Here is a 16,336-nt window from a genome sequence, read left to right as displayed (position 1 = left end):
CTGCCCCCCCCAGGACCCTTGCCCCATCCAACCACCCCTTCTCCCTGTCCCCTGACTGTCCCCCAGATCCCCCGCCCCTGAATGCCCGCTGCCGTCCCATCCAACCCCTCCTCTCATTCCTGCCTGCCCTCCTGGGACCCCTGCCCCATCCAACCACCCCTTTTACCTGCCCCTGACTGCCCCCATTCAACTCCCCTGTTCCCCACCCTCTGACTGCCCGTCCCCATCCATACCCCCGCCCCCTGACCACCACCCCAAACTCCCCTGTTCTCTATTCACACACCCCCTGCTCCCTGACCATGCTGCCTGGAACACTGGTGGCACGGCTGCACCAGAACAGGCAGCTGCGCCGCTCAGCTGGAGCCAGCCATGCGCCGCGCAGCACAGAGCACCAGGTCAAGCAGGGCTCTGCAGCTGCGCTGCCCCAGGAGCTTGCAGCCCCGCCACCTAGAGCATTGTGCCGGCAGTGAGCTGAGGCTGCGGGGAGGGGGAACAGCAGGGGAGGGGCCAGGGATTAGCTTCCCCGGCCAGGAGCTCAGGGGCCGGGTAGGAGAGTCTCGCGGGGCCAGATGTGGCCCACGGGCCATAGTTTGCCCACCTCTGTTCTATAAGGAAATTATTCAAACATCTGTAAGTGTAGCATTTTACGTCAAACAATAAGAGTCAGAGAATGTTCTATTTCTAGTCAAATAAAGTTTTTTATATAAAGAGATTATTCAATTGTTTACACAAAGAACAGCAATTTTTCATAAGGGTTATTTATTTATTTAGTGTGTGCATAGTCATCTAGCCAAGCTATGGCATCTTCAGTGGCGTTGTTGGATCATATTAAAGAAGTTCTGTATTAAAATCACAAATGAGTATGATTCCCCATAGTTTAAATTCCAGGGTATTACTAATTAAGAGGTCTCTTGGTTTTTGGTACTGTTTCTCTCCCTCTGTGTGTGAAACTTGCAAGCTGCTAATTGTGTTCTCAAATTCAGTACACTCTAAGACAGAGTCTGTTCTCAAAGCAATTCTTTGCAACAACAACTACTCACACAGAGAGAGACTGAAAGCAATACTCTGTAACAACAGAAACAGCACCCAGAGACTCCCCGCCTTTTGTTGTATTCATCTCGCTTTGTTAACAATTGTGATTAAAATAGAGATAGAGGATGTATGTGAATGGATGCTTGGAGTGAATAACAACTGAATGATCGGGGAGGAGCCAGCCTAAGAATCCAGTGTCCATCGGCTAAGGCATCAAGTGGAAATAACCAGAGGACCCCCGGAGGGCAGACTGGAATCCACCCAACAGCCTCAAGGATGGGAGAACCAAAGAACAAGATAACATCTGGCAGCACGGAACCGTCAGGAATGTGCTATCTGCTGATTGATTCAGCAACAGCATGATGAAGCAATTCCCACAGACTGGCAAAGGAAGAAATTCCTACAAAAATGGACTCTAGAAAGTGAGAACTTTGGGGTCTGATTCTGCAAACCAACTTCCAGGAGCATCAGATGAGCATCTGACAAGGCCCTGCTCCCTCCTCATGTCCAGGCCACCTGGCCAGTGGCTTGGCATGAGCAACTCTAAGGCTGGTAACTATGATAACAACCTTGCAGAACCTGTGTGTGTGTGTTTGTATGAATGAATGTGTGAATAAATATGAGATTGAATGGAATGTTATAGCTATAACTAACTGCTTACTATGATTCTTTCAGTATTCACAATAAATGTGGTATTTTGCCTTTTTCCCTTTAATAAGATCCTGCTGATTTTTATTTTATTGGTATAACAGCGTGATGCAGTTCTAGGCCACTGCTGAACCTCGTCATCAGGCATTCATCGACAATGTGCGTCATCGTCTGTGTTGCACCACAGCTGCACAAAGGGCTGTCATGAAGGCCCCAGAGATACTGGTTAGCTGCACAGAGATCTTGCCCTGGTCTGGAACCTGATCAACAGGAACCATTGGCGACAGGGCAGATCAAAACCAGACGGGTAAATTGTGGAGTCAGCAACAAGGGACTGGTTGGGGATTATAACAGATATCCATTCCTCTCACCAGAGTGTTTCCGCCCTAACATCCTGGCATGGCAGATGAGACCGTAGTGGGCGATGTGATGGCAAACGTGTAGCTGATGGTTTAAAAAGGGTTATTGACTTTGTTCATTTAGAGAAAGATTTTAACAGTGATCAAGTCATGTTGTTAAGGAGGTAGAGCCATTTGTAACATGGAGGCCTGGATTTTTGCATTTTGTGCCTCTTGTGTACATGTTCACTTTATCCATAGCAGCATGAATGCTGGTTTCATGGTACTGTGCCAGAGAACTTCCCAAAACATGAGTATACAATTAAATCCTGTTCCTGGAATTTTCTTTGCAATAGCCACAATACACATTTGTTGAAGAAAAACTGGTGAAAAGAGAAGGCTGCTAGTGCCTAACACACAGGAGAAACTGCTCCAAAACATTCCTATACAGCTGCCCAGCTGACCTGCTGACCCAATGAAGGTATAAGCTATCTGGCGGCTACTTAAAGTTATTCATGTAAATTTCCTAAATGTCAAAATATGTTAGGAATGACAATGCAATTAATTTAGTCATTTCCTCAACTTTTGCTGTTTTATCCATCCCGTTCTAGAGAGAAATTCCCCCCCATCCACACATTGCACTCATTTCCCAAGACATCTACCAAATGCTGGAAGGGAATTACAGACATTAGGTAATCAGAAAAAGGGAGCAACCTTGTATCACTGCTTTGGGGTTTAATCACATGAATACTTAAGGGTAAACTGCGGTCTTCTTTGGCAATAGTACAGTATCCAGTAGTAAAATATTTAGTCGCTAAATATAAAGTCTTACAAAAATCTCAGACAGGAAAAACACATTCTATTAACATTTAAATAACGACTGAGGATGCACGAAGGTGATCATTTGTAGTAACTTGAATCCTATTCTTTTTCTTGCATATAGCAATGTCTCACACTATTATTTACAGAGCACCTAAAGTGTGCCACACAAAATAAAAGATATGGTCTGAAGAGCTGAAAATCTGAATACAGTAATGTCAGACAGATTTGGGAGGAGAGGGTTATAAATTATTCCAGAGGGAATTCTATGCCAAAAAATTAAAAATTCTGTGAAGAAAAAATAAAAATGCTGAGCACAATATTTTAAAATTCAACAAAATTCTGTATATTTTATTTGTCAATAAATAAACGTGGAGATTTCAGCATGGCAGTGGGAAGCATGGGCCACTGGCTGCACAAAGATGGGAGATCACCCTACAGTGCTCTGCCTGGGACACAGACTCCAAGGTGATGCTGCACATGACCCTGACATGGTGCAAGGGCTGGGCCTGCCCCAGAAATATCCTGGGGCCCTGGGGAAATGTACCCAAAAATGACATTTTATGTTTAGTGGATAGAAAAAAAATGGAAAGACAGAGAAGTCAACTGGGTGCATTATGATTCACGTTGTGGTTTCTAGACTGAATTTCTTAATGACACACTCATTAAACTGTCTTGTTGCCAAATGCCATTTGCTTTTGACTTCAGAACTTTGTGTATTAATAATGAATTACTTGCCTTGGAAGTTATTTGCATAAAATACTGTTCTCATGCCACTGCCACAGACAGCAAACAAGATGAGAGATAGAGAAAGCACCTTGTGAATTAATTCATAGAGCAGACCACTTAAATGCACAGTTAAGAACCATGGGATATCTGGCCAGAAATCCTTCCCAGAACATGAGCTAGTACAATTCTATTGTGGATTCAACTATTTGGGTCCACCTGAGCTAGGTTAGCCCAGACTAACTCTACAATAAAAACACACCCATAGCGTTTCCTGTTCTATATAGTGGACTCTGCACCTGACTTTGCCATCAGGTATAAAAGTATCAATTTATAGATTAAGAGTAAGAACAAAACCAGAAATCAGAAAGAATATTTTTAAAGCTTCCTAAAAAGTCAGAGGCTGAGAATAGGGAAAAAACTAGAAGAGGAATATTTATTTTCCATTTTGCAGGGCTTTTCTTCTCTTTTTTTGTATGTGCACGTGCATGCTCAGAATATTAGCTTCAACTTCTCCTGTCTGGTAGGGTGCTATGCTGCCAGTAGGCTACTGAAGCCATGAAAGCATCCCCTAATGCACTGCAGGAGTAATTAACTCAATATTTTACCTAGCAAACTTACTGATTCAAACTCTTTTGAAAGCAGAAATTCTAGGTAGGTCTACACGTACAGCGCTGCAGCTGTGCCACTGTAGAGCTTCTATAAAGACACTACCTACAACAACTGGAAGCGGCAAAGAGTCCTGTGGCACCTAACAGATGTATTGGAACATAAGGTTTCATGGGTGAATACCCACTTCATCAGATGCATGTACTGGAAATTTCCAGAGGCAGGTATAAATATGAAAGCAAGAATCAGGCTAGGGATAACAAGGTTAGTTCAATGAGGGAGGATGAGGCTCTCTTCTGAGGCTACTTTCCTCAGATCCCACTGAGGAAATACACTAAGAAACTGCACCATCTACTCAGGACACTCCCTACACTAACACAGGAACAAATCAGCATACCCTTAGAGCCCCAACCAGGGCTATTCTATCTACTACCCAAGATCCACAAACCCGGAAATCCTGGACGCCCCATCATCTCGGGCATTGGCACTCTCACTGAAGGACTGTCGGGATATATGGATTCTTTACTCAGACCCTACACCACCAGCACTCCCAGCTATCTCCGTTGACACCACTGATTTCCTGAGAAAACTACAATGCATTGGTGATCTTCCAGAAAACACCATCCTAGCCACCATGGATGCAGAGGCTCTCTACACAAACATCTCACACACAGATGGAATACAAGCTGTCAGGAACAGCATCCCTGATGATGCCACAGCACAACTGGTTGCTGAGCTCTGTGACTTTATCCTCAAGCACAATTATTTCAAATTTGGTGACAATATATACCTCCAGACCAGTGGCACCACTATGCGCACCCGCATGGCTCCACAATATGCCAACATTTTTATGGCTGACCTGGAACAACACTTCCTCAGCTCTCGTCCACTCACACCCCTTCTCTACCTACGCTACACTGATGACATCTTCATCATCTGGACCCATGGGAAGGAAACCCTGGAAGAATTCCACCACAATTTCAACAGCTTCCACCCCACCATCAACCTCAGCCTGGACCAATCTACACGGGAGGTCCACTTCCTAGACACCACGGTGCAAATAAGTGACGGTCACGTTACCACCACCCTATACCAAAAACCCACCGACTGCTATGCCTACCTTCATGACTCCAGCTTCTACCCGGACACACCACACGATACATTGCCTACAGCCAACCGCTGAGGTACAACCGCATTTGCTCCAACCCCTCAGAAAGAGACCAACACCTACACCAAGCATTCTCAAAACTACGATACCCGCACAAGGAAATAAGGAAACAGATCAACAGAGCCAGACATGTACCCAGAAGCCTCCTGCTGTGAGACAAGCACAAGAAAGAAACCAACAGAATTCCTCTGGCCATCACATACAGTCCTCAGCTAAAACCTCTCCAACACATCATCAGTGATCCACAACCGATCCTGGACAATGATCCCTCACTTTCACACACCTTGGGAGGCAGGCCAGTCCTCACCCACAGACAACCCGCCAACCTGAACCATATTCTCACCAGCAACAACACACCACACCATAGTAACTCTAACTCAGGAACCAATCCATGCAACAAACCTTGATGCCAACTCTGCCCACATATCTACACCAGCGACACCATCACAGGACCTAACCAGAGCAGCCACACCATCATTGGTTCATTCACCTGCATGTTCATCAATGTAATATACACCATCATGTGCCAGCAACGCCCCTCTGCTATGTACATCGGCCAGACTGGACAGTCCCCTTGTAAAAGGATAAATGGACACACATCAGATATTAGGAATGGCAATATACAAAAATCTGTAGGAGAACACTTCAATCTCCCTGGACACCTAATAGCAGATTTAAAGGTAGCCATCCTGCAGCAAAAAAACTTCAGGACCAGACTTCAAAGAGAAACTTCTGAGCTTCAGTTCATTTGCAAATTTGACACCATCAGCTCACGATTAAACAAAGACTGTGAATGGCTAGCCAACTAGAAAAGCAGTTTCTCCTCCCTTGGTGTTCACACCTCAACTGATAGAAGAGGGCCTCATCCTCCCTCATTGAACTAAGCTCATTATCCCTAGCCTGATTCTTGCTTGCATATTTATACCTGACTCTGGAAATTTCCACTACATGCATCTGATGAAGTGGGTATTCACCCACGAAAGCTTATGCTCCAATACGTCTGTTAGTCTATAAGCTACCACAGGACTCTTTGCCACTTTTACAGATCCAGACTAACACGGCTACCCCTCTGATACTTAACAACGGGAAGGCTTTTCCCATTGGCATAGGTACTCCACCTCCCAGAGAGTCAGTAGCTATGTCAACAGGAGAAGCCTCCTGTAAAAATAGCGTTGTCTACACCGGGAGTTAGATCAGTATAACTGCATTGCTCAGGGATGTGGATTTTCAACACCCTAGAGTGATGCAGTTATACCGGCTTCCGTTGCTAATGTAGACCAAGCATGAGTAACAGCAGCAGCCTATGATTAACTACAGTGGTTCAGATGATTAACCTAGTACTCTGGCTAAATGATCCCTTCCCTCAAGAAGACTGGGGTGAACCCAAGCAACTGTCCCCTTGAGTAGAAGGAAGTAACATTCACATTCTCCCAACATATGGATACTTGGGATCCACTGTCCATCCAGAAAATCTCATTCAATTACATCATGTAATGGGAGACAGCTAAAAAGTGACAAGTTTTTAAAGTGCTTATATACCAATGCTAGAAGTCTAAATAATTGGATGGGCAAACTAGAGTGCCTTGTATTAAATGAGGATATTGATATAATAGGCATCACAGAAACTTAGTGGAATGAGGATAATTAATGGGACACAGTAATATCAGGATACAAAATACATCAGAAGGACAGAACAGGTCGTGCTGGTGGGGGAGTGGCACTATATGTGAAAGAAAGCATAGAATCAAATGAAGTAAAAATCTTAAATGAATCAAACTGTACTGCAGAATCCCTATGAATAGTAATTCCATTGTTGAATAATAATATAGCAGTAGGAATATATTATTGACCATCTGACCAGGATGGTGATAGTAAGTGTAAAATGTTCAGGGAGATTAGAGAAGCTATTAAAATTAAAAAAAACCTCAATAATAATGGGGGATTTCAACTATCCCCATATTGACTGGGTACATATCACCTCAGGAAGGGATGCAGAGATAAAATTTCTTGACACCTTAAATAACTGCTTCTTGGAGCAGCTAGTCCTGGAACCCACCAGAGGAGAGGCAATTCTTCATGTAGTGCTAAGTGGAGCACAGGATCAGGTCCAAGAGGTGAATATAGTTGGACCATTCGGTAATAGTGACCATAATATCATTAAATTTAACATCCCTGCGGCAGGGAAAACATCACAGTGGTCCAACACTGTAACATTTAATTTCAGAAAGGGGAACTACACAAAAATGAGGAGGTTAGTTAAACAGAAATTAAAACGTACACCAAAAGTAAAATCCCTGCAAGCTGCATGGAAACTTTTTAAAGACATCAAAACAGAGGCTCAACTTAAATGTATACCCCAAATTAAAAAACAGTCAGAGAACCAAAAAAGAGCCACTATGGCTAAAAAACAAAGTAAAAGAAGCAGTGAGAGGCAAAAAAGCATCCTTTCAAAAAGTGCAAGTTAAATCCTAGTGAGGAAAATAGAAAGGTGCATAAACTCTGGCAAATGAAGTGTAAAAATATAATTAGGAAGGCCAAAAAAGAATTTGAAGAACAGCTAGCCATAGACTCAAAAAGTAATAGCAAAAAAACTTTTAAGTACATCAGAAGCAGGAAGCCTGCTAAACAACCAGTGGGGCCACTGGACGATCAAAATGTTAAAGGAGCACTCAAGGATGATAAGGCCATTGCAGAGAAACTAAATGAATTCTTTGCATCAGTCTTCATGGTTGAGGATGTGAGGGAGATTCCCAAACCTGAGCCATTCTTTTTAGGTAACAAATCTGAGGAACTGTCCCAGATTGAGGTGTCATTAGAGGTTTTGGAACAAACTGATAAACTAAACAGTAATAAGTCACCAGGACCAGATGGTATTCACCCAAGAGTTCTGAAGGAACTCAAATGTGAAATTGCAGGACTATTAACTGTCATCTGTAACCTATCATTTAAATCAGCATCTGTACCAAAAGACATCGTGGATATAGTGTATTTAGATTTTCAGAAAGCCTTTGACAAGGTCCCTCACCAAAGGCTATTAAGCAAAGTAAGCAGTCATGGGATAATAGGGAAGGTTATCTCATGGACTGGTAACTGGTTAAAAGATAGGAAACAAAGGGTAGGAATAAATAGTCAGTTTTCAGAATAGAGAGAGGTAAATAGTGCTGCCCCCAGGGGTCTGTACTGGGTCCAGTCCTATTCAACATATTCAGAAATTATCCGGAAAAAGGGGTAAAGAATCAGGTGGCAAAATTTGCAGATGATACAAAACTATTAAAGATGGTTAACTCTCAGGCAGACTGCGAAGAGCTACAAAAGGCTCTCTCAAAACTGGGTGACAGGGCAACAAAACTACAGATGAAATTCAATGTTGATAAATGCAAAGTAATGCACATTGGAAAACATAATCGCAGCTATACATATAAAATGATAGGGTCTAAATTAGCTGTTACCACTCAAGAAAGAGATCTTGGAGTAGTTGTGGATAGTTCGCTGAAAACATCCACTCAGTGTGTATCGGGAGTCAAAAAAGCGAATGGAATGTTGGGAATCATTAAGAAAGGGATAGATAATAAAACAGAAAATATCATATTGCCTCTATATAAATCCATGGTATGCCCACATCTTGAATACTACGTGCAGATGTGGCTGCCCCATCTCAAAAAAAATAGATTAGAATTGGAAAAGGTTCAGAAAAGGGCAACAAAAATGATTAAGGGTATGGAACAGCTTCCGTATGAAGAGAGATGAATAAAACTGGGACTTTTCAGCCTGGAAAAAAAGATGACTAAGTGGGGATATGATAGACTGAGGTCTATAAAATCAAGACTGTTGTGGAGAAAGTAAATAAGAAAATGTTATTTATTCCTTCTCATAACATAAGAACTAGGGGTCACCAAATGAAATTTAATAGGCAGTGGGTTTAAAACAAACAAAAGGAAGTATTTTTCCATACAACGCACAGTCAACCTGTGGAACTCCTTGCCAGAGGATGTTGTGAAGGCCAAGACCACAACAGGGTTCAAAAAAGAACAAGTTAAATTCATGGAGGATAGGTCCATCAGTGGCTATTAGCCAAGATGGGCAGGTATAGTGTCCCTAGCCTCTGTTTGCCAGAAGATGGGAATTGGCAACAGGGGATGGATCACTTGATGAATACCTATTCTGTTCCCTCCCTCTGGGGCACCTGGCATTGGCCACTGTCGGAAGTCAGGATACTGGGCTAGATGGACCTTTGGTCTGACCCAGTATGACTGTTCTTATTGGAAAGGGAAGCCCTAGATTCACAGACAGGGAAGCATTCAAGTGGAAAGCTGGCCCCTCCACACTGCCTTGCTGGACCTCCCTGGCATTCTGACCCCTGAAGTCCCCCTCTGGCTACACAGCAGCAGCTGCAGAGGGAACCAAGAGGGGGTCAATACCGCTTAAAGTATTAACAACTCCCAATCAAATGTCTGAGTCAAAGCTAGTGGGCTCAGCAGTAATGATATTGTAGAGTGACCAGTCCCCCTAATCCACTTCTTCCAGCTCCTAGAAAGCATTTAGAGCCCTGACTATGTGAAGTTCCACCAGAGGACATTCAGTGGAGTTCAGGAAGAATGCTAATGAACCAACACTGTCCCCTCTCTTCCCTCCCCATCCTTCTCATACCCAAGATAGATCCACTGGAACTGGATCCCTATGCTTGAGGAAGTGGAAGATACAGTCCTGAACTCTGTATTTAAAATAAAATAAAATAAAAAAAAAAAACGTGCAGCAGTAGCACACGGGACTTTTCCAGGATAATCAACACTTCCTTCACTGTGTGTTCCCAAGTAAACAACTTGTAAACTTCCTGTTTTACTTTCTTAACTGGGAAAGTACCCCCCATTCATGGGCTAGTAACTCCACCAACATCCTCATTGTCTTAAGCAGTCTTACCAAACCTCCCTGCCTCAACAGCTTTTATCTCTAAATATGAAATAGTACTTATCTGCAGCACTCACAACGATATTTGAAAAGCACTTCACAAAAATTGTGTTTATTATAAATAGCATGCAGTCTTATTTCCTTCAATATCTAGCTCATTTTATAACTCAGCTTTACTTTTAAAACCTTGAGAGCTTAAAATGTAACTTTAGAAGTAGTGCCAGTAGCTGAACTTTTTTTCAAAATTTTAAACAAATATTTGCCTGACAAAGAATCTAAACAGCTAAGAGCTCTCTATAATAATTATCACTAAAGCAAGATTACAATCACACTGAAGGGAAAGAATGATCTGAGCTCTCACTGTAATCCCAGAGCTCAAAAGCTGGTACAGCCCCCCTAGTGTGGATGTCTTTTATGTTGACAGAAGGCGTTTGTCAGTGTAGGAACACCTCCATTAGCATGGGCGGTGTATAATGGAAGCTGGGGAGGCTACGCTGCCAGGTGGGAAAGGGAAAACAGGGGCGGAATTGGGGCCCCCGGAAAAATCTCCCTCCACCACAGCACAGAGCTTTTCTGGTCTTGGGGCCACAGCGGGGCGGGGTGGGGGTGGCAGAGGGGGAAGAGGAGTGAGCGGGGGATGCAGCAGGGCCTCAAGGGGGGAGGGAGAGGTGGAGTGGAGGTGGAATGGGGACGGGGGCTGCGGTGGAAGGGACAAAACGAAAGAGGGGCTCTGGGCTAAGAGCTTCAGCCAGGGTCATGAGCTCCACTGTGGTGCCGACCGAGCCCTCAGCTCCCTCTCCCCCCATTGGGAGGGGGCTGAGAGCAGTGGGGGGCACCACCAGAGGAGGCAGGGCTGTGGGAAGCTTCACCCGCCACTCATGTCCATTAGCTATGCTAATAGAATCTGTCAGTCTCTAAGGTGCCACAAGGACTCTCATTGGTTTTGCTGACACAGACTATCAGGGCTACCACTCTGAAACTAGACATTTTGTCAGCATAGCTATGTTGGTCAGGGGTGCGTTTTATCACGCCCCTGAGTGACATAACTACACCAAAGTGTAGATCAAGCCTGAGATTGTGAGAATCTTCAGCAAGTGAAAGAAAGTTCTTGTATAGGATATAGATTTAAACTGCAACCAAGTTCCTGCCTACACAGGAAAACTGACCAGCGGGGTTCTCTTCTCTAGTACTATACATTACAATAATTATCTTCTCCTGTCTGATTTGCATTAACATATTCAGTATTCAAACTCAAAAGATTTCTCTAACATGTGCTACAAAAACGTTGCTGATCACTTGCAAGAGAGGGTAAGTAATAAAACAAGGCATTGATTGCTTTATGCTCAGCTTAAGTGTACTGAAAAGTGAAACTCCTTATGAATAATTAACCCGCACTTACAGTTTGAGACTGGTTCCTTTTGTTAGAAACATTGGCAACATTGAGTCCATCTATCACAATATCATACGGAGGATGATTTTCTACAAAGTTTTGAAATTCTTCAAGTTCCTAGAAAGAGGAGAAAAGAAAAAAAAATTAAATTAATAGGATTTTTTTAAGCTTTTTTTAAAAAAAAAAGACCAAAAAACCCTAAACCTCTCACTTTACTATCATCTGCTGCCTTTGATATCTTTAATAAAATATTTGCTGCAACACCTTCAAGGGACGGTAACATAGTACTAGATGCTTTCAATTACATTTTTCTTTGCTTACAATTGAACAAACTCCACTGCTTCTACCCCTCTTAAACTCACAGTATAAACTGAACATTTTTGACAAAAATAGGCAGGTCAGTCAAAATCTGACAGAAGCTTCAAAACTTCAGGTAGGTACAGCTTTTTTATTTCATTTAAAAAGAAAATAGGAGACTTGTGTTCCATTCCCAGCTGTGCCACTGACTAGCTGTGTAACCATGAGCACGATACGTTGCGTCTCTGTGCTTCGGTTTCCCCATCAGCAAAATGGGAATTTTAGCTTCTTTAGTAAGCTATTTAGCTTCTTTAGTAAACAGCTTTGAGATCTCTGAATGGAAAGCATTAAATAAGAGATTCTTGTTGATATATTTGCTTATTACTCTGGTTGTAAGGCATACACAAAGCTTTTAAAGCAGGTAAAATAGAGAACTTTGCTATGTCAGAAATGTCACCCAATGGCTGATCAAAGAGCATCTCTCCAACTCTCCTAACCAAAGGGAAATCATACCTGAATCAGACCTGTCTAGAAGAGCTCTGTGTAAGCTCAGAAGGTTTTCTCTCACCAACAGAAGATTGTCCAATAAAAGATATTACCTCATCCACCTTGTCTCTCACTAGTATCCTGTGGGACCAACATGGCTACAACAACATTGCACGCAGGGATTGGTAGCATTTAACAGAGGAGGAACTCTGTCGTGAATAACAGATTACTAAAGCCTTCACACACCTCTCGCTTCACAAGTCCTAGAATTTGCATTCCTGCACAGGTTAGCAAGCCATAGGACATGGCAGTTACATAGATTAGGGGAGGCTTTGTACTAAATAGGGCTTTTTGAAACTATGGGAATGGCACAGCATTGTCTTTGTGCAGGGGGTTGGGATCCCTCAGGGGGTTGCGAGGTTATTACATGGGGGGTCGCGAGCTGTCAGCCTCCACCCCAAACTCCGCTTTGCCTCCAGCATTTATAATGATGTTAAATATATTAAAAAGTGTTTTTAATGTATGGGGGGGGGTCGCCCTCAGAGGCTTGCTGTGTGAAAGGGGTCACCAGTGCAAAAGTCTGAGAACCCCTGTCTTTGTGGAATGCTTTGTAATTTTACCAGATTCATGCACTAGATCAGTGGTTCTCAAACTTTTGTATTAATGACCCCTTTCACACAGCAAGCCTCTGAGGGCAACCCCCCTTATAAATTAAAACACACAATTTTATATATTTAACACCATTATAAATGCCGGAGGCAAAGCGGGGTTTGGGGTGGAGGCTGACAGCTCACAACCCCCAATTTGAGAACCCCTGTACTAGATCATGCAGCATCTGCAAGTAACACTTTCTACCACCCTAGGTTGTATAAGATGCTGTCAGTGTGAATTCTAATCAGTTTTTTAAAAGTAGCTTCAGATTACATGTGACCTGGAGTTCCCAGTGACGTTATTTGGAGTTTTACAATCACCCATTTTGGGTTTTGTGGGGTGGTTTTAAGTTTTTCTCTCTCCCGTTGTGCTTTGTGAAAAATCCACACAAATAACTGAGGAAACTGACTGATTAGACAGGAAAACAGACACAGAAATGACTACACTCAAAAAGGTGTCAAACAGAGAAAGAAAACTACAAAAATAAAGAAAAAATATTTTTCCTCTCATTGCTTTCAGTTACAATAATCTCAGCTGTAACCTGTAACAACAGCAAGTAAAACAATTGCAGACAAAAATGTGGCTTGGAAGTTGACAATGTCCCCTTCACCAACAAATGCAGTGTGCTAGATTCAGCTTTCTTTTCTGCTGATGTGGAAAAAGAGAAACTCAGTTGAAGTCAGTGGATTTACACATATTTTAGCAGAATTTCTGAATTAGTGTTTAATGGAAAGCTTTTTGTAATGTAATCACTAGAAAACCTTCAGCAGATAGAGGCTTCTATGTGTATTCAGTTCCTGATATGTCACACACTATTCTGAAATATATTTCAAGTTAGTCACTGATAAACCTGAGCAATATATTGAAAACATCAGCATCATCAGAGTACATTTTAAACCTTCGGAAAAGTAATTACCTGACAACAAACATGCAGGGAAATCCCTCGGATTATGGAACATGAAAATATGTACTGCAAGTTACTACAGTTTAAGGTGTGTCTCCGAGATGAACCCAATCAACTCGCGTGTCATCAATCTCCTCCAATTACCTCCTGCATATCTCTAGCACAAAAGGAAAGTAGAACTAGCCACACAAGTATACTTTGTTTCTTAGAGCTTGGCTACACTTACATTTTATAGTGCTCTAATTTGCTGGCTCAGGGGTGTGAAAAATCACACATACACACACCCCTCCCCCCCTCCGAGTGCAGCAAGTCAGAGCGCTTTAAAGTGCCAGTGTAAACAGGCTCCGAGCGCTGGGAGCCACGCTCCCAGTGCTCGGAGCTAATCCCCTTGTGGAGGCGGATTACCAGGAGGGCGACCACACTTGCACTTCAAAGCACTGCCGTGGGAGCGCTCCCCCAACAGCGCTTTGAAGTTTCCAGTGTAGCCATGCCCTCAGGAAACTGCTATGTGACTGTTACTAAGAACATGCCTATGCAACTATTCTGCGTAGTACCCCCTGTAGTACACCCAAGAAACCATTTTCATGACATTAATGGTATTATTAATAGTTCTTCTTGGGAGAAGTTATTTGGACATTTTAGAAGATTTTTGGACATTTTATAAGGTGACAATCCTTCTCCCACTGAACTCAAAGGGAATTTTGCCATTGACTTCAACTGCAGCAGGACATCTCTTTTTAAGTGTAGCTTAATGCTGTACTTAAAAACAGAATCCCAGAGATAGCAGATAAAGATACACAGATATATTTTATTGAAGACACTAAGGCGTCCCTTCTCAAATTGTCCTTGAGACAGTAATGGGTCTGCTGTCTGGACAATACATTTGAGCTGAAGGATTCATCATCCTTACACCATGATCACTCATTAAATTATTCGGCTTCTGAGGTGGTAAAGGCCAATGAGAAGGTATTGGGTGCCATGTCAGTAGAGATTAACAGGGTTTCCCTGTGGGGAGAGGAGATGTTAGTTTTCTTGACAATGCTGCAAGACCCTGCTCAAGAAACTAACTCCTGACATTAACAATCTTAACAACTGACCACTTTCCAATCTCCCTTTTTTGGGAAAGGTAATAAAGCAGGTTGCAGCCAGAAAACTGAGAGTTTTGGGATTCCTCAAATTTGCATGAGCTCTATCAGATACAGGCTTGGGCATGAGACAAAAATTGTGCTGGTGGCACTAGTTGATTATTTCCTCCCAGAAACTGAAAATGAAGAAGTGTTCAGGTTGATTATTTTACATCTATTAGCAGCCTTTTACACTATGGACCAGAAGTTGATGTGTATGGAAAAAGCTTCGTCCTAAGAGGTGTCACTGGAGGACTGGTTATTAGGGAGACATGGACTGCAATGTGCTCCATATGCTGATGAAGCCCAGCTCTTTGTTTCTATCAAGTCTGATCCAGATGGTGCAGTGGAACAAATTACCTAGTGCCTACACAAACTTGGTTAGTTCTCATTTTGAATAAGACTGATATGATGTTGGTGGGTTGGGGGAAGCAGTCAGAAGAGCTATTGAAGTGCCACTGTCAGAGGTAGCATGACCACCATTTGTAATATTGGTGTATATTCTAAGTATTTTATTACAACCTGGGCTGCTCCTGGATGCCAAAGCACTTTTTTCCATCTGTGCCTAGTTATACTCCAATCTAGACTTTGCCATAATGAATCTCATCTCTGACCTTGACAAAAGATATAATGTTCTCTACACAGTGCTGCCCTTTAAAGTAACCGAATCACAGAAATGTAGGAATGGAAGGAACCTTGAGAGGTTATCAAGTCCAGCTTTCTGCACTGAGGAATGACCAAGTAAATCTAGACCATCCCTCACAGACGTTTGTTCAACTTGTTCTTAAAAGCCTCCAGGAACAGGGATTCCAAATCCCCTTGGAAGCCTATTCTAGAGCTTATCTAGCCTCATAGGTTAGATATTAGGAAAAGCTTTCTAACTAAGTCTCTCTCTTGCTGCAGATTAAGCCCCATTACTTCTTGTCCTACCATCAGCAGACATGGAGAATAATTGATCACCATCCTATACATAACAGTACTTAGCATATCTGAGGACTTATCAGGCCCCTCCTCAATCTTTTTTCCTCAAGACTAAATATACCCAGTACTTTTTTAGCCTTTCCTCATAGGTCAGCTTTTCTAAACCTTTTATCATTTTTGTTGTTCTCCTCTGGACTCTCCTGAATTTGTCCACATCTTTCCTAAAATATGGGCCCAGAATTGGACACAATAGGCCAAGGCTTCACCAGTGCTGAGTAGAACAGGACAATTACCTCCCATATGTTACGGACACTCAAG

At 42.7% G+C, this 16,336-nt stretch overlaps 1 protein-coding gene across 5 annotated transcripts in view; it reads right to left on the bottom strand.

The window, feature by feature from the left end:
* PRORP (protein only RNase P catalytic subunit) overlaps nt 1-16,336 on the bottom strand; it is a 103,965-nt gene that overhangs the window by 59,590 nt on the left and 28,039 nt on the right. For all 5 annotated transcript variants that reach the window (XM_073349017.1, XM_073349016.1, XM_073349019.1 and 2 more), the window contains one exon: nt 11,645-11,752. In XM_073349017.1, coding sequence (XP_073205118.1) covers nt 11,645-11,752 — 108 coding nt within the window. The remainder of the gene's footprint in view (nt 1-11,644; nt 11,753-16,336) is intronic.

Source organism: Lepidochelys kempii, chromosome 6 (genome assembly GCF_965140265.1).
Source record: "Lepidochelys kempii isolate rLepKem1 chromosome 6, rLepKem1.hap2, whole genome shotgun sequence".
Taxonomy (NCBI): domain Eukaryota; kingdom Metazoa; phylum Chordata; order Testudines; family Cheloniidae; genus Lepidochelys; species Lepidochelys kempii.
This window is presented reverse-complemented; position numbering and strand designations above follow the sequence as displayed.